This window comes from Protomyctophum parallelum (genome assembly GCF_964188405.1).
Source record: "Protomyctophum parallelum genome assembly, chromosome: 6".
Lineage (NCBI taxonomy): Eukaryota > Metazoa > Chordata > Actinopteri > Myctophiformes > Myctophidae > Protomyctophum > Protomyctophum parallelum.
The window spans coordinates 20,629,239-20,655,819 of record NC_139701.1 but is presented as its reverse complement, the minus strand read 5'-3'; the positions used below and the strand labels follow the sequence as shown (position 1 = coordinate 20,655,819).

Below are 26,581 nucleotides of genomic sequence, written 5' to 3'. Positions count from 1 at the left end.
GTTTTCTGATGAAAGGGGCCCCGGGCACAGACAAGGCTTTCCTCCGAGGTGGAAAGCCTGGTGACGCGAGGTTACACATCATGGTAAAAAGCACTGCTCACTTCACATGGGTGTGATTTTTCATATTCACTGTGTCAATACCCCCCTCAATATAGAGATGGGGGGCATCTCTATCTCTCTCTCCCCCTCTCTCTATTCAATATGCAAGTCACACAACACTCAGAGGTCTTCTTTATTCCTAATTCTCAACAAATCTCTGTGATTCTATTTTTGAGGGGCGCTAGCCCCTCCTATGCCCAGCTTTGTGTGTCTGTGTGTGTACCACGGAATGTGATGATCATGATTTGATTGGCTGAGCACGGAATGGGATGATGTATGATGATAAGAGCGCCCCTCACTTCACACAACTGTGATTATTTCCCCCCGATAATCAGCAGAAGCGAGTGTCAATTCCTTGTGTCAATTGTATTCATAGATTTGATTCTGTTTGAGACAATAATTTGCGCTGCGCAGTGCCATACTGCCAAACCACACACTTCAGTTAGATTAATGCATTACGCAGGAATATTTGAGGGGCGCTAGCGCTCCTATGCACAGCTTTGTGTGTTTGTGTGTATGAGCCGTGTTTGTGTTTGTAGCACGGAATGTGATGATTTGATTGGTTGAGCACGGAATGTGATGTATGATGATGTATGATGATAAGAGTGCCCCTCACTTCACACAAGTGTGACTTTTTAAATAAATTATGTGACTTTGAAATATGTAACATTTTGAAGCTTTAATTGGAATTAAAACAGAGAGGCAAATAACTGTATTTGAAGGTCACTCTTTCAAATTCTTTTCAAACTCAAATGTGACATCACACTGAGTCACAACATTGAATCAATATGACATAATCATGCTGTTATTATGACCTCTGTCCAATCAGAGCACGTTGGAAGGGTGACATCATCAAATGAGACAACATAAAAGGTGTGTTATGTATCTGATCCTGTATCGGTTAGCTGTTTTGGGCTTTTCCGTAAAAGCAAAAATAAAACATATTTTGGTCTATACGATCTGCAATAAACCAGAACCCAAGGCAGTCACAATGAGCGGTCCAACGCCATATGTGGGGAGCAAAATCAGCCTAATCTCCAAGGCCGAGAATCGCTACGAGGGAATCCTCTACACCATAGACACCGTGAACGCCACCATTGCACTTGCTAAGGTTCGTTCGTTTGGCACAGAGGATCGCCCTACTGATAGGCCCATCCCGAGCAGCGATGAGATCTTTGAGTACATCATCTTCAGAGGAAGCAACATTAAGGATCTGACTGTTGTGTGTGAGCCACCTCAGCTAACTTGTTCTCTGCTCCAGGACCCCGCCATTGTCCAGTCCTCCATGGGCTCAGCTCCCTCATCCACTGCCTCAATCCATTCAGATGGTTCCTATGACCTCTTCAACAGGGTCCCAGATCTCCAAGCCAGCCGTCCTGTGTTTCCCCCACAGTTTGGAATTGGGCAATCGGCTTTTGGAAGCTACACAAGAACAACAGCAACTCAGTATCAGGGAGGTACAATTGGCAATGCTCTCACCTCTGACTCACAATCTCTGGGCACTAAAGGTCATAGTAACTCAAGTTTTGATGCCCTAAGCAAGCACCCCATTCTGAGGCAAGCCACCCCATCTTCCAACCCCACAGCTCCGGTGTCATTGATGGGACACAATATCCCCTTTTATGGCCTTAAAGCTCCCACTGCCACCAGCTTTGGAGTTCCGAAGGCTCAGGATGGATCAGAGCTCAGGCGGACCACAGATGCACGGAAAGTATTCAAGCCTGTGTCTGAGCAGGCACGAGGTGGTGAAGGCAGGGATCGCTCTAAATGTTCCACAGCAGCTGTAGGTGCCCTGGCCAACCACTGTGATCGAGAATGGAGTCACCGTGGCCAGGGACGCTGTAACGGACGCGTGAAGTTTGAGAAAGACTTTGACTTTGAGAGTGCAAACGCCCGGTTCAATAAGGGGGAGAAAGACCGGGAGTCTCGGAGCAAGCCAGAGAAAGTGGTGAATGGGGAGGATAAGAGCGTCTCCAGCGTGCCGATGCAGAATAGTGAAGGGGACAAAGACGGAGAGCCACTGGGCCCCAACTGTTACTACGACAAGTCCAAGTCATTCTTCGACCAAATCTCCTCCTATGATGACACCAGGAAAGTGAATGAAAAATTGGGGAAATGGAAACAGGCAGAGGAGAGACGAATGAACTCTGAGACATTCAACATCCCCTCACGGCAGAACAGAGGCCATGGAGGTTGCAGTGAAAGAGGCCCTAACAGCAGGTCCTTTGGTCCTCCCCATGGAGGCAGTGGCTATAGGGGAGGGTACAGAAGCGGTCAGGGGGACCACCGGGGGTTTGCAGACTTACCAGAGTACAGGAAGGACAACAAATTGTCTGCATAGTACAATTTGCGGAAGAATCAGTAGAAGGATCCAAATCCCGACGAACAAAAAAGATGTTGAGTTGTTTGTTTCTAAAATTGTGTAGTTGTGTTGTGTTATTTTTACTTGAATGCAACTTTGTTTATATATCTTTTGAAAAATGAAAACATGCAGCACAGTCTGCCAGAAAATGTCAAGTTCTGCTGCAGACCCCTCTTGGACAAGGATCACCCTCCCTATAGATTTCCACGTGGCTGAAGAAATATAATTTCAGAGGGATGCCTGTGTCATCCCCCCCCCTTTCTTTTTCTAAGCAATAAGTACCACTCCCCTTCCCAATACTTTTGATAATAATATGGTAAATTGATCTGCATTTTGGACTTGGCATTATAGGTAAATTAAATAAAACTAAACAAAAAGAAAAAGAAAAATCACACTTGAAGTGTGAGCGCTCTTATCATCACACATAACCCGCCATGCTACAAGCACACCTACACACAAAGCTGTGCATAGGAGGGACTAGCGCCCCTAAAAATAAATAGCCGATAATCTATTTTCGCAATTTGTGCACGTCTTCATTGTGAAAGATAACCAGTCTTTGGTGGTGCTGTGGTCTAACATCACATCCTGACAAGTGTACTAGGGATCCACAACTTGTCAACTCAGGGTGTGATCATAAACAGGAACTGGGATATGTGCCTGTAGTCCTTTCTACTGGTGCAGCCGGAGATGTGGAAGGACCGGAAGGTTACATTGTAACCCAGTTTCTCTGAGCGTTCTCTGAGCAGACAGTCTCTCCACTGTACGTATAGTTTGACAATGTGGCCCTATAAACGAGAAATGGAAACAAACATGTCAATTTTGTGCCATTTGTTGTGCTTTTGGATACTGATCAACAGCAACAGCACTACATTTAACCTAAAACTACAGTATGCCCACATATGGAACCATATGGAGATTATTGCCGTCATAGTACTGACGTCAGACTATGGCAGTGGATCAAGGGTAGAGTGGTCAGATGGTGAACCGCAAGGTTTCCAGTTCAATCCCAGGCTCCCCCAGAGTTAGTGTCAAAGTGTCCTTGGAGCATGCAAGGCTACGAACCGCTAATTTCTCCCGATGTGCAGGTGCCTTGCATGGCGGTTTCCACAGAGCACCATAGTGTCGGCAGCTGAAGCAGGTATGCTCACTGTCACCTTAACCAACCCAATCGCAATCTGGGTAACCAAGACCTGATTGATGCTTCAGTACAATCCTGACCCATCCAGGCCTGGAAATTGGTTATATATTCTGGAAATGTTTTGGAAATTCATTGGCAAAAATGTGTGGGAACCCTGAAAGGACATGCAGGTTGTATGAGAATGAATGTTTGCATGTATTTGAATGGAGCGATAGGCACATTCAAATGGAAGGTGTGTATATTTGGCAGGTGTAACTCACTTAGTGCCAGCATTGTTTCAGTCTGTGTCCCTCCCCTGCCCCCAGATACAGCGGAAACATTTATTTTGAAAACCCCCAAATTCACCCCAAAATGATCAGAAAGCTAAATCGGCTAATTTGGCTACCGTTCTTTTAAATGTCATCCGAACTCTGAATAGAAAATAATTATGGCATTTTATCATGAGCATTAGTGAGGACCAATTACTGTATATGTAGTCGTCCTTTAATAATTCATGATTGTTTTTGCTTTTTTGGGAATGTTTTTTGAAAATGTTTTGAAATAGTAATCATTACAAACTAAATGTAGGAAACAAAAAAATAAAGGGGACCAAGGGGGCCAAACTCAGCTGGGCATCCTAAAAACCCAACAACGAAACAAGCTAAGAAACAATGTAACTGCATGCCATGACCAAATCTGTAAAAAGAAACTTTATCAATGATAAAGGAAAACAAAAACAATCCTCGGGAGCTCTGTAAGCTGCTCAAAATAGGACTGCGGTCAGAAACTGAAAACCAGGTTTACAAACAAACATCAAATCGAACGACACTCATCACTGACAAGCTTGATGTGGACAACTATAATATTTTTTACAAACATAGCAACAATTAACAAACGACCCTGCATGCACTAGAGTGTAGAGCACATCAAAGTAAATATTTTAATGCCCAATATACTAACACACACACACACACACACACACACACACACACACACACACACACACACACAGGACACATACAACGTGCTGTAGTGTTTAGGGATGTCATGTCAAAGGGTAACGTTAAACATCTTACTGCTATAGCTATTAAATTACCAGCCAGCCATCAAATGAAAAGTAATTATTTAGGAGTCATACATTATTGCCTACGTTAACTCAACGTATCTGTTGTATCAGTGGCAACGTATCAGTTCGGTTGTCATACTTTTTAATGTCAACACAATGTCAACACTCAACACACATTTGAAAATAATTTATGTTGTTTGACCTTTTGAATGTATGTGGGGTTAAAGTGATTCAACAAAATGTAATACTATATAGCCTACACATTTAGCTGAAGACCCCCTGAAACCTAGAGGCTAGAGGCAAAAGCTTAAAGAAAAGAGAAATCTGGATTAATCGACAACAGTTTATTGTAGAGTTCTAGCACACTGGAAAGCCATCATCATCATCATCCACATGTACAGTAACCATATGCTTCATTTATACTCTGTCTTATGACATGCTGTGTGCCATCACTGCCACGTGGAATTGTGGATCTGCTATTCCGCCACAAACCGTCATATGACAAAGTATGAATCAGGTGTCTCTCAACAGGGTCCAAAGGCAATATGAACAAAGTGAAAACATGTTATTTCAATGGCTAAAGTGGCTCAGTATTTTGGTAAACAAGTGGCAATTCAACTGATTATTTCAACGTCACGTCACTTGTACTGAACTGACCACCGCTTCCATCAGCCAACTCAACATTTACAACATTTACATCCATCACAATCACAGTAGCTGGGTCCAACAAAACACAAGTTTCAACCTGGCCGGGGGCAGGGGGGGGGGCACAGGGGTGGGGGAATACTGTGATAGTCTTTTCAAATTTCACTGAAACTTAAGATGCCCTCCCATTGTTTGCTCATTATTGCTAGGTGACCATACCTCAGAGTACTTCTTGCTAAAAGGCAGAAGGTGAAGTTAACCACTAAAACCCTACTACTATATGTTGTATGTCAATTAGCGAAAACAGCCAATCTACAAGCACACAACGTGCCACGTTGCAACACAATGTAAGCTTGTAGATCGGCTATTTCCGGCGAATGTTGGCCTATAGGGACGCTAGCGTTCCAATAAGGATGCTAGGGTTCATTTTGGTTATTATATTAGACCTAGATTCTAAAGACCTACTTCCAACAGAGTTCAAGAGGTTGGCTTAACCCATTCCTCTGGTATAATTATTTAATCAATAAACAGCCTCTCAATCAGCATGACCACTTGCATGCAGGCCATGAAGGGGCTCGCGGGTTCGAGAACTAGTCCCCCTCTCCACTCCGAAAACAAAGCTGTAGTCATCACTAACATTGATGGTGCCTTAAAAATAGAATGAAAATTGCTTCATGATATTAATTAACTAACTCGTCACTGGCAAGGCCGGATAGAAAATCCTGGTTGCACTACAAATACTATCAAAATAAGTTACTAGTATTATGTGTTTGTGATGCTGATATTAAGCAGCACCTTTTCATAGTAACTGTTACAGTACAGAATTTATATTGATACCAAATGTACACAGTAAAATTCAGCGTGGTAATTGTACTGTGAAAGTTAAAATGTACCCTTGCTGATCTAGTTTTACACTTTCAAAGTTATGCCTGGAGTGTTAATTTAACTCTGTAAATTTTAAATAGTTTGGGGATGGGTGTATATAAATACGTACATTTCATAAAGTATTGTCTAAGGTACACCATGCAGTGCATGGATCAATGCCCATCATTTTCAAATTAACAAAAACTATTTGGCTATATTGAAGTCTGTTGAAGGGCATATACCGTAATTTCCGGACTATAAGCCGCACCTGAATATAAGCCGCACCAGCCAAATTTAGGGAAAATCCCGTATACAAGCCGCACCGGACTATAAGCCGCAGCTACGTTAGCTCAGAGCCTGAGATGGCTCTGCGTTAGCTGTAAAAATCCATAGATTAGCCGCACCGTTGTATAAGCCGCAGGGTTCAAATCATGGGTAAAAAGCCGCGGCTTATTGTCCGGAAATTACGGTAGGTCTTTTTTACAAGACACTACATGAAAGCGAGCAATACTACATAGCAATGTATTCATGTCTCTGGTGTGTTAAAATATACCACAAGCATAATCAACTTTACGCACTGCTACTGTATTTGCCCAAACCAATGGAATTTAATCAATTGTGCTAAAATTACATGGTAATTTATTAAGAGCAATTGTTTTGATATGCTCCCCATGGGGCATAAATATGAGTGGCCCGTGTCCAATTGCGATTTGCGAAGCCTCCATCTGCCGTGGATCAATTCACCTAACTAAAACAAAACAAAGAGTTGGAAATTGAGACGCAGCATTTCAGACGGTAGGATACTGTAACATACTTTAAGTAATATTGAGTAGAGTCAGGTATTAAAAATTTAAAATATTTCCCTAGTGGGTACTGGGTAGGGACAGTGCACTTCAATGATTCCAATGTGGATTGCTAAAAACATGTATTATCTTGTTGTTTAATATGACCCTGGTGACTGCGGCAATTAATTATATTTCATTATTATTGGGTTAATAATAGGATTACAGTTCAGCTTGTTCATTTCTTTTGTTTTTTATGTGAAACAACCACCAGTTTTCCACCATTCAAGGTAAAGTAAAGGAACCAATTTTGTGAGATGATTTCATTTCAAGGCTTTCTGCACTGAATAATTTACAGAAGGGAACGGGGGTATAACTAAAATCCTCCAAAACGCACGAATCAATGAGAAGAACTGTTACCATTATGTAAAACTGTTAACTATGACATTTGGATGTGAAAATCACTTTAAAATGGAAAGCCGTCCATTAAAAGCATAGTTTGGGTCATAATATGGCAGCTTCCTTTCCTGGTGTCACTGTGGCACCACTTCCTTCAACGAGGCCAGTGCTGAATGGATGCGCACATGGAGCCTGTTCTCAAAGTCGTAGCCGGTGAAATCGTCCTAAGAGCCAAAGAATAAAACACTTACAGTATTATAGACTCCAGAGAAAGTTTAAGAGGTACTAGACCTCTTTCAGTTTCATCTAAAAAAAAATGTCTGTGGTTTTATAAATATTGAACCAATGGAAAGTATTAAGAGCTTGTCATTAAATAATAAATACATTGGATTCATTGGAACACAGGTTATTTTTCCCCATTTCCTGAAAAGTTACGATTTTGGACAGGCAGAAACCCTGTGTATCTCCATATTTCATATTTCTATTGTTTTTTTTGTTCCTAAATGAATGCCCTATTTAGGCTATACTTAAAATGTACCTTTGCTTGAAGAAGCAGTGATCTCCCTTTCCCCACAGTCTGGATTAAAAGAGAAGCACTGAATTAGTCAGGTATGCATTGACTATTACTATCATTACTATTCAAAGATAATTCAAATGTTCTTAATAAAATACAATATTGTGAAAATCAAAATGCATATACTGTACAAACAGCTAAAGAAGTTAGCTGTAAAAAATATTGAGCAAGCTTGAAGAAATTGAGGAAGGCCTTCTACAGGTTCTGTAATCAGAAAATACCAAATGACACAGTACTTGGAAGAGGCTTACCTCAGGTTGGGCAAGGAGCACACATCCCAGCTCATAAACAGAATATGGCTGTACATAGGAGTTGATCTGTCGTCCGTAATCGTCCCTAGCCGCCAGCTGAAATGACTGAAAGAGAGAGTAAGTGAAAGTTGATTAGTCAATATACATAATATTAAAATCATATGTTGCTGATTCGTTTCTCCAATGTGAACTCGTACCTGGACAGCATCTTTTATGTTTCCAAGACATTTGTGAATATGGCCGAGGAGGAGATGTTTCAGACCCCTGCATGATGCCTCGTCTAAACTCTGTAACACTGGAACAGACAGCCAGAGTACAGTAGAGTACAGTAAGCACACTGTTCAGAACAACACAACAGCAAATCACAGCTGAGTTCAAAAACTGCTGGTGGCGCTATAACAGGCCAATGTGAAAAGGGTGGCATTTCTCCCTCTGCCTAGTGGGAATGTGGTCAATGCGTGTGCAAAGTTAAACTGATGTGATGATATATTAACTAATTTAGCTGGGGACCCCCTGTAACCCCTTCTACGACCATACTTTGAGAAACACAGCAGTACTGGATTTTTTTTTACGGTGATATTTACCCTGATTCATCATCTGCAGTTTAGAGGAGGAGCAGTTCTGAAGAGCCTTCCACAGGTACAGCACTTCAATGATACCCAGGATGCACAGCTCTCTGGACAGGACTGTCTTCCTCAGCCTCTCAGCCTGGTGCAAGTCAAAGACCGAGATAGTTTTAACTTGGGTTTTTGTAATGATCAATTGTGGTGACGAATTTCAAAATAATGGTTAATTTATTGTCTGTCTTCTTGTATGTTGTCAGCTTGTAGATCTGCTATTTTTGTCATGGGACACCTTCGTACAATATGAAATATAAATCAGACTTAAAGGGCTATTTCACTTATAAATCATTTCTGGGTTCATTTTCAGGTCTACTGAGACCTTTGTGTGAACACCCCAGACAGTTTTTAAGTTTGATTCAATATTTTGATATTTGATATTCATTTCATCAAGTATGCCCGCCCTCCTATAAGCCCATTCAACTTTAAATTGGTGGACTATGGACAGTTCATAAACCTGCCTACCTACGTTCTGACTGTACTGTATAAAGATCCTTTCTAGACAATGCATCGGTAAGAAATTACTGGAATAAGTTTGGCATTTTTGTAATAAGTTTGAATATGTTTACCTGAGAGAAAACAATATCATAAGAACAAGAAAACAGCCATCAGTCAATGAATGTCCTTTTCGCATAGATTTATTTTTGCCTCACCCAGACAGACTAATCGGTCATCCTCAGAGTTGTCAACACTGAGGAATACCGAGAAACACGTGTGAAAAGGACATTCATTACTCAATCGCTGGCAGTTTTCTTGTTCTAATAACTCTATACACCTGCCAATAAAGCTTTCTGCTCAGAATTTGATCAGAATTTATTGAGAGGATAGCCCCTTGAGATACAGCATCTCATTTAATTTACATCTCAAGGAACACTGAGCTAAAAAGCAACATGTAGATTAAAAGCACGGCTCACCCTCTTCAGGGCAAACTGCTCAATCTGGTTGTTCTTCCTCTTGAACAGCTTCTGTACGTCTTTGAAAACACCGCTCGCACCGTCCAGATCACCTGCTGCACCCTGGCACACTGAAACCAAAAGATGATGTCAAATGATATACAGTTGTAATAAAATAAAATAAAGTAAATTAACTGACAATCGGAAAGTAAACAACTGCATTACTTTTATTATTATCTTCAGGCATCTGGTCTTTGACCAAAGCGCTGCTTAATAAAAGTGTTCATATTGTAAGTACAGACGGTTAGGATTTAGAAGACATTTGTAGAATCGGCATGCAGGTCTTAATGGGTTAAAAAACACCTCCAGTCAGGTAGGCATAGTAGCACTGTGACCAGCGTGACTCATTCTTCAGCCTCTCAAATGCCCTGTAGCCATCTTCAAAGCTCAACTCTATCATACTACACCAACCTGAAACAAAGACATGGACAAAATAAAGACAACTTAACTTGTTTAATCACAAGAAGGCATGCAGTCAGCCACTAAGATTTATTCCTGAAACGAGTCCTATTTGTGACAGATCACAACAGGTCACTAATTTGTCCTGTTTGTCCTGTTAATTTGCCTCTCTTTTAGCACACCATGCAGTAATTTTGAGGTGGGAGGAAGCTGATCCACCCACATCCTCTCACTGGATCATCAGAGATATGATTTTAAAGGTGTAGGGAATATTTTAGCGTGATGATTAAGTTGAAACTGAGTAATAGACTGTCTGGATGGTATCTTGAATGGGAATAAAAACGGAGGATTTCTGTAATCAGTAGCAGCTGTGCTGGACAGTGTTGGAGGGATGCGCAGATATGGGGAATTAAACGGGTGAGCTTCATTTTTATTGGCTTTTATCGATGTGTATCTCTACACGTCATCACGCAGCACGTGACCATTGCAATGATTTTCCAGTATTTCATAAAGACTGAAAACACAATAAAAATAACGTTGAAAGGGAATGCATGTACCTATCTCATACAGACACACATGCTGAATCTCTCTTTGGTCGGACGCAAGTTCTAATGCATCATGGAAGGAAGCCAGAGCACTGTTAATTTGGCACTGAGGATAAAGAAGACGGGCACAATAACAAAAATATAGTTAGACCACTACTTCCATGCACACGGTAGATAACCAAACAAATCATGGCTGATAAATCAACTGTCATGATTATTAATTACAAGCTTCAATATCAAATATCAGGGATGTGATATAGCTTGAGACGAGCCTTGTTTGAGCTTATAATTTGGATGTATTTTATGGACATAACATAACCACCCGGTGTGTATACCTCTAGCCTTTGAACCCGTCCTCTGAAGAACATGAAGAGGGATGAGTTGGGGTACACCACTGACTTTCTCTGTAGAATGGCTTTGGCTTCTAAGAGGCCTGTGTGAGTGTCAGACCCATCCAGAGCAAAGAAAGGTAGCACTACAGTGTGGTACCACAGGAGAGCCAGCCTGAGAGAACACACAGAGGAAATGCTTATTATACTGTATGACTGAAATTCATTCATGAGCCCAGAATAGTCATAATACAATTAATACATGCTTAACTACTTAAAGTAAACTCTCTCTCTCTCTCTAGCCCAGAATAGTCATAATACAATGAATACATGCTTAACTACTTAATGTAAACTCTCTCTCTCTGTCTCCATATCGTCGCTTCCAGTCATCCCGGTTCTCCATACATCTGGCCAGTTCGTTGGTACTTTGCGCTCCTGCATCATTCTTGAGTACATCCACGTATGTTAGTGTGGGACGTCCTCATGATTGATGCCCGTGTGTTGGTTCCCAGAGCACCAGTTTGCTGGCTGGCAGTTATTGATGTCTTTGGCAGTGTCCTGCTAGTCTCATTCTCCTGGCTGCTATTTTCTTGCTCAGCATTGGCCTCCCTCATACAGTCTTGTTGTTAGTAACATGTACACTCTTGCTGATGTTAAGTACTGTACGCAGCATTCAGGTGTAGCACCCGTCAAGGGACTTCTGCAGGGTTGGCTTCAGGGTCCAGCATTCACTGCCGTATAGGAGAATAGACTCCATCTTTGCGTAGAAGAAGCTGAGTTTGATTTTACGGGGGAGATTGGAGTTCCATACACTGATCATGCCATTCAGGGCCCTCCATGCAAATGCCTTCCTCACTTTCAGGTCTTGCTCGGTTGAGTCGACCCATGAGCCCAGTTACTTGAAGTCTTTGACTTCCTTCAGCACAGTGCTTCCTGTTGTTGTGAGAGGTGGATGTTTCAGTGAACAGTTTTCTTGACATTTAGCCTAAGGCCAACCATGGCACACTCCAACTCCACTCTGTTCAGGAGTTCCTGAGCTTGTTCCACGTTGTCGGAGAGCAGGCTGATGTCATCCGCATAGTCCAGGACCAGGTCTGTCAGGACTACTTTGGGATATCGTCTCGAGCTCCTTGGTGTTAGAGTGAAGCCAAGATCCTGCTCTATTTCAAAAAAGGAAAGAAATAGCCGATCCACATGGGACATGTTGTGAGCTTGTTATGTACAATGAAACCTAGTTGCGTTCGTAAATCGCCACCATTTAAATACTTTATTATTCGCTGTTAATGTGAGCCGGGTGATCTGACTTCTACGCTCACTGCGTTTTTTAGGACTGGACTCTGCAAATAAGGCAAAGGCCCCGCCTCCCCCTCATATCAAAGTAGTTGTCAATGTTTACAACTTGATGAGAGGACATGTGGAGTGAGAGAGAGAGAAATAAAAAGGGGGCGAAAAAAACACCATGATGAGTGATCATTCCAAGTTTAATGCCAGTAAATAAACAGTAATGTTACACAGATGAACAGAAATGTGTGCCTGTCTGCCTGACAAATGTGAGAGTGAGTAGTACAGTATTAATACGGTCGAGAAAACGTGTTGCTTGGGAACATGCTATGGTTTCATCTACGGCTACGCGTTGCGTGTCTGCCTGTGAGTGTGTGTCACTGTCTGCAAAAATGAATGCACCCACAGAATTGATGAGAGAGGGAGGGAGAGAGTACCTAATCAGGCTCCGGGCACCTAATAATTTACAAATTAAGCACCGTTTATGGGTCATACATTTATATACATAGGTTTTCAGGGCCTTTTTTCATGAAATATACATTTCATATCACTGTCTGCTATCAGACAAAATTGACAGCCAGTCAGTTTGCTCTAATTCTTCTGGACAGGTAAAACCTTATTTATACTTAGTTGCACGGTGGTGCAGATCTACAAGCTCACAACAATGCATCACAGGCTTAAACAAGCAGTTTAAGTGTTCTTTTGCTATATTACCTGAAATAAAACATCAAAGATGCTTTGCTACAAGCAGAATCTGCGAGAACTACATAAGATGTTGCAAGTATTGCTACTGTATACTAGTATCTAGCTATATCACCTTGTAACATTATTACTGTACATCTATTTTGATCCCTCAAAAATGTAGGTATAAGCTGCAGTATCTATCACTCCCCTCTCTGTTGCACAGTTCAGTCAAACTTCTCGCTCTCCTGTCTTCTCTCTAATTTCCTCATACTTCCATTTGCTTGTGTTGGTCCGTCTACTCACGTTGCTAAGGGTGCCTTCATGTCCTTGCTCTCGCTGGCGTACATGAGAGAAGACAGGCCCTGGTGACGATCTCCGGGGAAGCCCAGCAGATTGATGATCTTGAGCAGGTGCGGAGGCACCATAGAGATGCACAGGTGGAAGAGGCCATAGCCGAAGCTGACTGAACCTTTGAGTCGGTCCAGGGCCTCCAACGTGACTCCGTTCTCCACCGGAGCGTGAGCGTTGTAGTTGGCGTTGTCCGGCGAGAGCGCCTCCTGCTGGTCGACGGAGGATCTCCTCTGACAGGTCTCCTGGAGCTGGCTGATGTCACTGTGGCACTTGTTGTACATCTTCCAGGCCTTACGGAGGATCCAGCCTCCTTTGATGTATGCTGTCGATGAAAAAAAGCACTGTTACTGGGACTGGGAGATAAAATAAATCTCACAACGTAAAATAAATTACTAACAATCACTGCCCTCAAAAGCAAAGTCCTGCAGAGGGTGTCAAAGACAGCCCAGAGTATCAGTGGATCAGTGTTCATTTTGTTGACTAAGGTTTTTGGTATTTAGTCGTCTAAGACTAGACTAAAGCTGCGTTCAGACTTGGATTGTTGGATGTACATACAGAGTCAATGCAAAGACAATAGTTGCGCGAACGGGAGCGGCGCGACCTGGCACAACACAAACGGGACGAACCGAGGCGAATATACATGTATACTCAAGTCTGAACGCACCTTAGGACTAAACAATTTCAGAAGACTAAATGGTGTTATTCAAAAGACTAAGGGTGCCATTAAGGACTTCAAATAATATTACTAATCATATTACAGTTTTATGAGCTGGGGGCGTGTTGTATGTCATATTGCAATTTTGGGCATGTTACGACACCCCGTGGATTGCGCAAAACGGCCTTGAATTAGTCATGGGTGTGTTTAAGGCGTGTTTGAGACGTACCCAATCAACATGTCCGTACTATTCTCTTTACCAGTCAGCTGATGTCACATACGGAATGCGCACTTTGGGGATCGTGGTATTACATTTCTTCAGGCTGGCACCATAGAAGACATGACATGACTTTGTCACATTTGGGTTAATTATTCCTATTGCACTGCATGCTGTCACCTTTATGCCTCAAAATAATTTGTTTCTATTGAAAAACACCAGTAAAATAACGTTTATTATATTTTATTTCATTCAAGTCATGATGAAGGAATGAGTTGAATGCTGCTGCTTAATGCTGTGCCTGTGGCCCCGATGGTATATGGTCTTCGCTCGTAGCATTTTATTGAAGAAGACTTGAATCGGGTGTGATACAGCATATGAAAGCAAACTTCCCAAGGATTATGGAGATGTTTTTAGAATTATGGCCGTTTCTAATCTCAACATTTTACAAAAAAAAGACGCAAAAAAGGCTGTTGCCATGTCTCATAGAAACAAGTAAATAGGTCTATAAAAATAAGCGCATATAACAGGGGTCTGCAACCTATTTTAAATGAAGTGCCATGTTTTTATTTTCTAGATAGTGAGTCCAGATAAATTTTAATGACACCACATTAAAATAAAAAAACATATTTTGATTGTCCACAAATATAAAGTTCTTCCTTATTTTTAAATATGTTCTTGCACATTGTTATAATGATCATTATATATATCCCCCTGCAGTCAGAGTTCATAGTTTTAATGAATGAATGTGATGCATTGTGAGCTGGTATAGATCTGCTATTTTCAAAAGTAATCTTGGAAAAAAAAGAAAAAAAAATTGGATTAGCCGTCCTTAGTTGGGCAAATGCATTCATCTGGGGATCCTTGACATGGGAATGTGCTGTGTGACGATCACTGGTTTAAACAACATTAGGAGAAAAGCCCAAATAACCACTTTAGAAACAAGAAAAGCAACCACAAAATAGTACAACTACCAATATTTACAAGCAACTTTACAGAAAAAGAAGCCGCTTATAATACACAGACATGGCAACACTCTAGCAGCCTCCCAGAGCCGCTCAAGTGTAAAATCAAACAGTGCTTGTTGCGTTTATGAGGTGGTCAGACCCACGTCTAATCGTTATGCGCTGAGTGTCTTTAGGTCAAGGGGCTTAATAGCACATTGCGCAAAGCGAAAATAATTAACATATGGACACTCCCACAATGCTAAAATATTCAGGAACGGCGTATGCCATATGTGTGTGCGTTCAACACGGGCCGAGTGCGTTCAACACGGGCCGATATGCCTTTCATAATACCATTGTGCGCAGAGCGAGGGCAATTTCTGTATTACCCCATTGTAAAACGGATCTTCAAAATGGCACCCTAAGACTAGGGCGCCCGCTGGCCTAGTGGTCCAGTCGCATGCCACATATAGGCTCTGGCCTGACAGCTCGCCGCATGTTCTAGTCCCATTCATGACAACCTTTGCTGCATGTCTCCTCCCTTCTCTCTCTTTCCTGTCAATCTTCACTTGTATATCTATCAATAAAGGCAGAAAAGCCAAAAACAAAAGAAAACGTTTTTTTTAAAGACTAAGACTAAACCAAAATCTGCTGAAAAAAAAACATTGCAGTGGATGTGACCATCCCTCTATCCAGGATGTGTACAATGGATCATGTGTCAATAAAGCCTGTAGGATTATCCTAGACCCCAGCCACCCCAACCATGGTTTGTTTTGGCTGCTACCATCTACCGCTGCCAGATAGATAGCATCCGCGACATCCTTTTCCAAAAGGCAATCAGGCTTATTGTCTGTCTGTCTGTCTGTCTGTCTGTCTCACACACACACACACACACACTTACGGGATGTAACAAATACAAATCTTCTAATGTAAATCAAAACTAAAGATTCAGCATCCAGATATTTGCGGTCGCATCAGGTTTACTGTACCTGAGAGCTCCTGCTTGACAAAGGAGAGCACTGCCAGATAGACCTGACAGTCAGCGACGATGATCTGTCTCTGGAGGCGGTCCACCACCACCACACCTGATCTCTGAGAGTCCATCTACAGTGTGACACAGACACACCACAACACTAATAATTAATCTACAAACTCAAGCTACTACATAGGATCATAAACTTTTTCATCCTCTTGAATTATCTGCTATTTTTTCACGTAAATGTTACTTAGTAACATGTTAGTCCCAAGTAACACTGGATTACGCATGCACTCACGCACGCACGCACGCACACACATTCAAGAGCATTATAAACACCCAGCCAGATGTTCCCCAGGGGCCAAACGTTCAGAGCCTCCCTGGAAGTCCCTGAAAGGCACGTCTGTACCAGTAACTAGTCTCCGCTCGTCTCATCCTATCTCTTGATTACATTTCCAAGGGTCTCTTAATTCAATTTTAGGGTTGGTTTGGCATGATGTCACTGCTGTCAGCATCGTTAGGTCAGGAGGATGAGAGCCGTAAACAATGTTATCTGAATTGTGTTACAGCTGTGAATGATGGACTGACAGTCAGCGATGAGGACTCTATCCACCAGTAATAGGATGGAGGAAGACACATTAAGTATAAGCCCTAAATGTATACGTACAACGTTGCACAATGTGGTCTCGTGCAAAAATCGTGCTAAAATAACCGCCTCACAATCATGGACCACAGAGCTTGTAGATCTGCTCATTTTGAAAATGTTTGAGAAATTGTACGAAATTGTACAAAAAAAGAGATGCCAGGTTGAAAGTGGTTAAAGGATATTCAAGTAAAATATGTCCAGTGAGCGGATCTGGATTAAAAGTATTGATTGTTTTATTTTGTTTTATTTTGTCCTTTTTAACTAAGTTGTGACCAATGACATGAGTACACGTACACCCAGGAGGGACACACACAGCTGAGCATCTATCCCGTGTCATGATGTATAATGTAAACATTTTCTGGCTTCACATTCTGTTGGTTTTTGCACTTACGCTCTTCTTGATCTTGTTTCTGATTGTCTCGATGACGCCGGTGCTGTCGTTCTCGCACAGCTTCTCGGTGGTCCTCAGGTCATCGCACGCCATCTGCATCTTCTCCTCCTCGAACGTCATCATGGCATTCTGAGCAGTGATGGAAGAAGTAGAAATATCAAAGTAGAAATAATAATCTGAAAGTACAGAGTGAAAGTACAAACGTGTTGGCATTAAAATAAACCAAAAGTAAAAGTACTCATTATGCATTATGCAGAATGAAAAGATTTTGAAAATGGCAGATTGGCTATTTTCAAGTACGGTACATAGAGATGACGATGTTTTGTAATAATAATTAAAATCAACTTAAGAGTAATAGCTGTGGACTGTGGTAGAGTAAAGGTATTATATTTGTCTTTAAAATGTAGTGGAGTAGAAGTAAAAGTATTGGCAAATAGATATAATATAAAATACTATATTATACTATAAAAATGGTACAACAAAGAGTCTCAACAACAAAGAAAAACCAGTGGTTCTGAAATGTGCTTTGGAACTTTGTGACAACTACACAGTATAGAACTAGATTATTTATTATGATTTATTTTTTTAATCTAATATATCAGTACTAATTTCCCAATAGAGAGGCATATTTCTTGTTTGTTAAGGGGTCATTTGGGATTAGTAATTGTAGCGGTAACGTGTTATAAAGGCTATTTTGCATCGATATGAAAACAGGTGTACCTTGAGATTTTGACTCGACCTTCGGTGTGCCTTAGACACAAAACGTTAGAGAACCACTGATCTAAACTGTGTAGACGTAACCACAAACTGGACATAAAATGTAGTTGTTTGCTATGAAAGAAAAATACCATTGTACTGATGCGGCATCAGTATGATGTAATAGTGCATTGTTATTATAATATCATGTTGACTCATGTTTCACACACCAGGCTTAAGCTTGATTTTTACTTTGTGGTATGACGTGTTGCACTGAAGATAGCCGAGCGATTTACAAGCTCAAAGCACGTTGCATCCACGGCACGCTGTGAGCTTGTAAACTGACAATATTTGGCGCATGACGCTTTCATACGACAGAGCATAGATTAGGCAATAGGCATTACGAATGCACTGTGCTGTGACAGAAGAGACGCATCATTATGTAACAACGATCAAGGCCAGGACAAATGGTCCATTCTCAGTAAGAATGAATGGTGGAATCCAGTGACATCTGTGATGCTTGTGTCTGTGTCAAAGCTACAATCTGGGACTTTTTTCATGAATAAAAGTGGTATAGGATGGGTGGTCCGCATACATTTTCAGAGCATTGGGTTATTTATTTTAACGATCAATAATCGATGGTGTTCCACCTTGCATCAATGGAACTAACGTAGTATATTTATTTATTGGAATCCCTTTTTAATAGTAATGTTATTATGATTGAAATCTTGCAATACCCTTGCGGCCCACAGGTTGAAAACCACGGCAGAAGGTCCTCATAAGGTCATACTCATATTGTTCCCACATTTCTTTGGTCCTTGGTTGTCTCCACCAGGCCGAAGGCATGGGGGGAGAGTATGTTTTGCACTCCGTCCGTCCGTCCGTGTGTCCGTCCGTGTGTGTGTCCGTGAGCAGCTAATCTCCGGCACCGTTAACCCGGTCGATGCCAAATTTTGCACACACACTCCCTGGATGCCAACGATGAACCTCTGCCCCAAAATTTCCAGAACGGCCTGTTATAGCGCCACCAGGAGGCCGCTTTGTGCAAAACAAGTTTTTGCACAGTACACCTACAGATTTTGTCCAAACATCGCGCAAATTGGTACACAGTCTCTCTAGAGCCATTCAACGAAACGGGTCTTTCAGCTTTCTCAGACTCCATCCTGATTGGTTAAGATTGGCTTCCAAAGTTCACAGGAGTGCTCAGTTTCAAACAAAATGCTGCAAATCATGAACACATCGCGTGATTTCCGTGAAATTGTGCATGCACATTCCCACTAGGCCGAGGAAGAAATGCCACATGAACAATTTCAACTCAGCCTCAAGGTGGCGCTATAACTGGCCGAAAAGTGTTTTTACCTCTAACTGCACGGATCTGTGGATAATTTACTTGTGTTGCCCTTTTATCCAACCACCAGATGAAGGCAAGCTGCAATGTCCTACATTCCTATCCTGGTGGAGACCTGTGCCCAGAAGGGCACTTTTTCTAGTTTAAATGGCTTTCAATTAACTATATTTGTACAGCACTGTTTAAAAACAGTCACAATGGTTCAATGGTTATTTAGCACTTGGGGTAAATTTCAAACTTGCTAAACCATGAGCTTTGTGTTTGTGTTTGCATGAACAGTGCCTGTGAAACCATGGCCCTCTAGACACATCTGGATCGTTTCGCTCTAATCACGCATGTAGTGTATGACGCCCGCCATCATGATCATACTCCCCCCCCCCCCCCCTCCCAACACCCTCTGAGGCAAACCTGCCTCTACAGTAGGGCCAGAGGATGACGTCAACTCTCACTTCATAACACACCAGTACCCTGACATGAGGGCCTGCTGCTCTGTCAATATGTTGTGGATGACTAACGCCCCCCACACAACAGGATTCAGGGATTGTCATTTTTGTAAAAGCTCCAACCAAATACCCACAAAAGTAAAATTAACATTCAGGATATTTATATATTCTTTCTTTCTTGTCCTCTGCATCATGAATGGCGGATCAGAAAACCCAATGACAAAAAAAAGAAAAAAACATAATTTAAATCTCAAAAACCCATGGATTATAAACAAACTGGAAAATATTGAAAACTAAAATTCACCACTCAACTAAATAGACAGGGTTAGAGTTGTTTTGATCAGTGGTGGATACAGCACAACATTATTATTAATTAATACCAATTAATAAGTATACAATGTTGGTTCCATTGATCCAAGCCGGAACACAATCGAATGATTTATCCTTAAAATAAACATGCTTTGAAAATGCATGTGGCCCAACATGGCAGCCGGATGGCTGGGTGGGCCACGGATGCTTTCAACGTTTTAAAAAGGTTGGGGACCACTGCTCTAGAGACTAGAGTGGCTGCGATCAGCTGAGGCTGCCATATTGTGACCTGAAGGTGACGATACTGCGCCTGGTGCAATCCAGGCGGAGAGAAGTTTTCATGAATTGTGGCTGTGGACAAAGCTGTCAATCTTGGTGGGCCTGGCCCACCCATAGATCTGCCCCTGATTCTGATGTAAAACAAGCATTGAAAGAGATTGTAAAGAAAACTAAATTAGACTTCGGCACCAATCAATATGACGTGGTTGCTTCTTAATGGACTACAGTATACTGTGTTCATTACAGTATGCTTGTTTGGAAACAAGGTTAGTTTAGGTATGTGTTTGAGATACAGTACATGTAAAATATTCAGTGCAGACAAATGGTTGATTTGTTTTATGGTTTCATTCATGATGAAATCAAATCTTTTTCCCTGGCAGCAATGTGTACTAGTGGTTAAGATGCTGTAAATGTTATAGGAAACTCACCAGGAAACTCACAAAACTGGCCCCGAAGCTCATCAGTGGACTGTGAGTCCTAAACAGAGAACATTAGGAGAATAATGTTATGATTAGTTGAAAGTTCACCTTATACGCACAAGAGCATCAAATTAATATCATGATTAAATGATTTTGTCCTGACTCCTGATTACGATTAATGAAAAAAATGTCATTCATTCATTTAGAATGGACAAAAAAAACATGCTTCTCTTATTTGGTTCAAAATATGAGTTTTGATATATTATTGTCCAGCCCTATGTAGCCTACAGTGTAGGCACATTTTGCGCGGGTTGACTGCACACAAACGGAGCTGTGACGTGACGTCACCACAAAGCAGAGAGCACATTGCTACTTGACACACAAACGGAGCTGTGACGTGACGTCACCACAAAGCAGAGAGCACATTGCTACCGTACCATCTGTACAGTGGTCAGACTCAGAGTTGAGAAGGAGGACCGCATGGCTTGATTAACAGCAGAGCTAAAATTAGCTCTCTCTGAAGTGGCAATTTCTCCCAAAGGCACAAGTAGACCTTGATGCCTGGGAGGTTCAAGTATTTCTATTCCCATTATATTCCCAGGCAGACGCTTAACTGTTATGATAAATGGTTGTTGTGTACTTTGTGTTGAGTACAGTACAATGACCTTGATCTGTAGAGTTGACAGGGCTGCAGGTTAGCCACGGCTTCACACAAGATCAAAGCAATTGTCCAAAATAGAACACTGCTTCTTAACGTAAAGGCTTCGGGGAGCCCCATGATGCATGCGTCCTTTATTGGGGGGTTCAGGGGGTCCTCATCAGCTAAAAGATACAGCAAGCCTTACACGTTATGAGCTTGATGCTGATTTCACTATTCATTATTTTTCATTACTGGTAACCGAGGCAGAAATATATTGTGATATTGTAATGAAGTCATCTCGCCCATGCAGGCCAGCCCTATCAGGGGTCCTGTGACGTGCAATAACACCAGCTTGCCAAGCTTGCATCGGACCCCATGAGTCCCATGTGTCACAGACACACGTGACCATGGTGTATGGATGGATGGATGGGGCCAATGTCCTCACAGATCAAACTCTCACCTCTGTGCTGTAAACTGATATTTGTGCTGTTCTCTGTCAAAGCCTGCATGGAGGATTGCCAGGAATATACCACAGTACATCTATACTGTAGGTCAGGATAACAATGCAGGAAGGAAGTATAGCTGTAATGGACTATATAGCCCCTATCCGGACATAATAGTCTTGTGCAGTTATAATGCATACTTTTCTATGTTTTATTATAGGCTATAGGCTACAGTATTGTGTAGTATAGTAGGCCTATGTGTGACAGTGGGAAACTATAGAGAAGTCTACATCATCTTTTATTTAGCCTATTTCTTTTTGATTGATTGATTTATTTATTTATTAACAGTTTGCAGAATTACAGTACATTTCAAGCACAAACTCAATACATTCTGTAGTGGCCTATACTCCCCAAACTGTCAAATGGCTAATGTGAAAAGCTATAATATGCTATTTTGATCTTCACGTGGTTGTTATTTCTTTTTAACAATCCTATTCAACAACAAAAATAAAACAGCATCATACATTGTTATTCACCATTATGTTATATAGCAATCAATGTCATAGCCTAGGCTTCTGATAATGAAAGAGGAAAGACAATTGCACGTACCTGTATCTTCTGAACAACTCGTCGCTTTCTTTAAATCCGTTGTTGAGCAGCATGTTGATACCTTGCAGGGCCAGTTCAGCATCATCTATGTGCTCTGCCTTCTCCTCCACCTGCTTCTGCTGCTGGGACTGTTCCGGCCCCGCCATTGTTTATACAGCTGATCGGGCTGTTTGATCAAACGAAACCAAGCACAACAACGAACAGCATACAAAATAATAACTCTACTGAGATTCCTTTTCTAAAGCAAACCGGCACTGGGTTGTAGTAGGCATATGCCGCCAGACTGTGAGCGGAGAGACAGTGACGCGCCCCGGATCGGCAGAATAGCTGTCAGACACCCCGCAGGCTTCCAGACGGTGTCAGTACGAGGATAGGCCCCCGGTGGCCCTGCTGCTGCACCCCAACACATTACAGCACTGCATCGTTTTGTTTGACCCCTGCCGAACGCGGACGTCTATGCGTGTTCAGTAATGTTGATAATCCCGTCCTCTGTCTCTGTGAGTCATGATGGATCCATTCGTTGTGGGGGGTTTTCACCAGCTGCTGCTGCTGCTGCTGCTCGGGCTGCGTGCGGTGCGTGCGATATCTGCGTCTTTTCGATGCATTACATAACCAGAAGAACGGCTGCTCCAATCCCCACACAGTGCTTTGCCGTGGCGGCTTGTCGTCATGACGCACAGGCTCGCGCTGCTCGTAGAAGCTCCAAGCTGGGCTCCGTCCATCCAGCTGAGCATCATCGTCCTGCAGCAGCTGATGTCTATCACAGCATCAGAGTTATAGCCTTATACTCTAAGGTTATATCCCACTGACCCATCCATCCACGGTCCACCCCCAATTATTCAACCCTGCTCCTAATTGGACCATGGATTGATGCATTCTAATTAGCCTGCTCGGCTTATATTACATTATCAAATTTTGACTTGTGTATTGGCTATAATGATAATGAAATGTGCCAAGCATGATGAGATGATGATGAGGATTGATCATATAACTTAAGCTTTGTGCTTGTAAAAGGTCACAGACAGTATTGTGTCTATTTTTTTAAATAAAAATGGATAACATTATAGACCTATTTGAGAATTGAGATACATTTTGATAGTGTCTAGACTATTTCCAATTCCAAATCTGTCCAGTAATAAAAGCTTCCATATGCTTCCCATCATCAGGTTATAATATCCCATCCAGATGTATTAATCAGTGCACAAACTTAAATTGGATCATGACACTATTAAGTCTGCTGGACACTGCATGAGTATATTATATAGTATGACTGCATGAGTATGATTCTCCTCAGTCTTATTGGGGTTCACGCATCACTGGTGGGAAAGTAGGCTATACTCGGCCTATGTATTAATAATACTGCTTTACTGCACGCAATATAGAAATACCGTGCATCAGGTAATCAAAATTCAGTAGGCCTAATTATTAGGCAGAATTTGTCCTGTTTCACAAGTGATCATGTATGTGAATGTAATGCAAATTATGCAATCCATTATTATTATTATTTTGTAACCCAGGGCCATTTTTAACCCCTGTGTCAATTTATCTATTGTGATCTGCACACCCTCTGCCAGCCCGGGGAGAGCAACGAACTTGAACTCATGCTTCCTTCATGCATGAGTGTCCAGGTTGCTCCTTTACACCAGTTCCTTTCCCCTCCATCAGGCGCCCCGGCTGGCTGGAGGGAGGCAGTTTAGTGACCAGGATTACTGCATGTTCTTTGTGAGGGTACCTAGTACTACCTACCTAGGGGACACGGGGAGAACATGCAAACTCCACACAGAGGGGCCCTTTCGCCAGCCCCGCCTCGGGTATGGGCCATAGACTGTATGTATGGGCACTGATGACGCGGAGGAGGGGACACGCCGCCAGAACCCACAGCGTCCCGAGCGGGAATCGAACCCATGCAGGACCTTCTAGCTGTGAGGCGACAGCACTACTTTTTGCCCCCGTGTAGATTTTGATTATTAAAACAAAAGCATTTACCACTTCAGGCTTATACTCTGGCTATGTTCGAAAGATTTGTATATTGAACTTGTGAAATGGGACATCCTAAGTGAGACATTTCTAGATTGTGGTATTTTTTCCAAAAATGCCAGTATACTTTTTCCACCACTGAAAAGAGACAAATTAGATAGACATACTGTATTCCACCTTACGTAGACATACAGGCTACGAGAAATAAGGCCAGCCGCCAGATATGCATTTAGCCACACATTACTGCATGGTGTGCACACACTATGAATAAATGATAGATTGGTTGATCCTGCCTTAGTGTGAGTCTCATATAATGGCACACGAGGGAGGGAGCACAGCCAGTGTGCACCATGAGAATAGCCAACACAGTCAATTATGGTTCTCTATAGTTAAATAAGTACAGTACAGATCATTTCAATGACCCCCAGTTTGATATGTTAAGGCCACCTCTTGGTTTGCTTTTTGTTTATGTATGTCGTTTTATTTCTTATTATATCTTGTCTTTTTTTGTACATAATGTTCCTGAATGTATCATACAGAATTATTTATACCACTTAAAAATCACAATAAACAATAAAGTAAATAAATAAAAACTAGACTCATATCATTTGGAGATTATTTGTTTTAATCTGTTTAAGGGGTTGCCATGGGTGACAGAGCATTTTGGTACCATAAGGGTTGGATAAGCATGTGAGTCAGTTTAGAGCTTTTTGGGATTACATTTTGAGACTATATTAGAACTGACAAGACCTCAACCACAACCATTTAGTTATTCTATTTGAAATAACTGCTGAAAATATTGGCAGATTCTATTTGAGCAAATTCTAATGTCTGTAAAACACATATTCATAAAATATCACTGTATAAAAGTCATTGGCACCAGACGGCTGTGATAGCCTACTAAAAGAATAAGAGGTAAATTGGAGTCCACGTGTGAATTAATTTTCTACTCAACGGATAATTTCCAGAAATTACTTAAATCTTAGGTGCTGTATGCCAATGCAAACAAATCCTAAAAGATTACAATAACTCAGGGATTCACAGGCAGTCAGGCTGATGAAGTAATTTCAGAGAAGGAGATCATTTGGAGTGCCACTCATGGATTACACCCCCTTAAGCATAATGCATGCTCCTTACAAAGGTTTCGTAAAGGGAGGGGAACCAGGTGATATAATCAGAACTTGTTTGTTTGTTGTTTGTTTTTAATCCAATGTTGTCATTTAGTCTGCAGGGCATTTGTTGATGTGGACAGACCCTGACACTCTGGAAGCTGTTAATGCAGCTGGCTTCGCATTCAGCTTCACATTGCGCAAGCAGCCAACAAATGAAGCAGACACCGGAGCCCTGTTTCTCTGTGCTCTACCTGCAGGGGAAGAAAGTGGAGGAATAAGTACTGTATATCTATCAAGCTGAATAGAGAGGAATTGTACTTGAAAACTACAAAAAGTAGCCTACAAGAATGCTTTTTGTATTTCAAACACCTGGTGGCACTTACAAAGTAAAAGTATAAAAATCACAAAATTAGAAACAAACACTTTAAAAAATAGCCGATCTACAAGCTCACAGAATGTTGCATCGTAACTAGTTGTGAGCTTGTAGAACAGCTATTTGAGTCTATTTTGAAAATCCCACCCGTACATTAGACACATGACGTAAATTCTCCATTCATTGTCAATGGAAATGTAATGTTTATGTAAGACGAAAATCTACACTAATAGCTGAATATAGGAGGGACTAGCGCCCTCAAAAATAATTTAAATCTGCAAAGTACGGTGTGTCAAATGATTGAGGTGGAATAAAAAGTATACAATGTTAGCCTCTGAGATGTAGTGGAGTAGAAGTATGAAGTATACTTAAGTAATGTAGAGTACTTGAGTAAATGTACATGACATGTACCACTGTCCTGCCACCAAACAAGTGAAAGTTTACATGTAAGTTTGACAGATTTACCCGAGATGCCTCCGATGTAAAGGGAATCCAGGGCTGTGGAATACGAGGGAGAGCGAGAGAAGCCTTCCATCTGTTCCCTCGCAGAATCCACCTCTAGCTTGAGAACCGCATTCTGTTTGGACACTTAAAGCATAAAGCAGGGCAGCCGTAATTAGAATATGTTTTAAAATCCTAAGCAATCCATAAGCACCTAAGTATACAGTGTGAGAGCTAGTGTGAGACTTTTTACCAGAAACCAGATGAAATTTCCCATCACACAGATTCTGCTGCGGAGTCAACAAGAGGCTGAGGACATCGTTGCCGTCGTTCACTTCCACA

General features: G+C 41.7%; 2 protein-coding genes across 3 annotated transcripts; one reads left to right on the top strand and one right to left on the bottom strand.

Annotated features, from left to right (window-relative positions):
- Positions 1 to 1,090: 1,090 nt before the first annotated feature.
- Positions 1,091 to 2,440, top strand: LOC310859902 (protein LSM14 homolog A-like; the record flags this gene model as incomplete). The annotated part of the gene is made up of 1 exon (XM_083766668.1): positions 1,091 to 2,440. The coding sequence occupies one exon, from the start codon at positions 1,091 to 1,093 to the stop codon at positions 2,438 to 2,440; it is 1,350 nt and encodes a 449-aa protein (XP_083622794.1).
- Positions 2,441 to 4,984: 2,544 nt separating this feature from the next.
- ttc39c (tetratricopeptide repeat domain 39C) lies at positions 4,985 to 22,887 on the bottom strand. 2 transcript variants are annotated; one of them, XR_014569326.1, is made up of 15 exons: positions 22,337 to 22,887; positions 20,654 to 20,702; positions 17,151 to 17,279; positions 16,127 to 16,241; positions 13,274 to 13,643; positions 11,012 to 11,180; positions 10,689 to 10,782; positions 10,036 to 10,143; positions 9,694 to 9,803; positions 8,744 to 8,867; positions 8,357 to 8,454; positions 8,160 to 8,264; positions 7,873 to 7,911; positions 6,645 to 7,558; positions 4,985 to 6,408 (listed from the first exon to the last, which is right to left on the bottom strand). XR_014569326.1 is itself a non-coding variant. In XM_083766350.1 (14 exons), the coding sequence occupies exons 1-14, from the start codon at positions 22,480 to 22,482 to the stop codon at positions 7,469 to 7,471; spliced, it is 1,746 nt and encodes a 581-aa protein (XP_083622476.1). In that variant the 5' UTR covers positions 22,483 to 22,887; the 3' UTR covers positions 6,630 to 7,468. The 2 variants fall into 2 exon arrangements, 1 of the variants encoding a protein (XP_083622476.1); XM_083766350.1 differs by lacking the exon at positions 4,985 to 6,408 and having other exon boundaries at positions 6,630 to 7,558.
- Between the last annotated feature and the right edge of the window lie 3,694 nt (positions 22,888 to 26,581).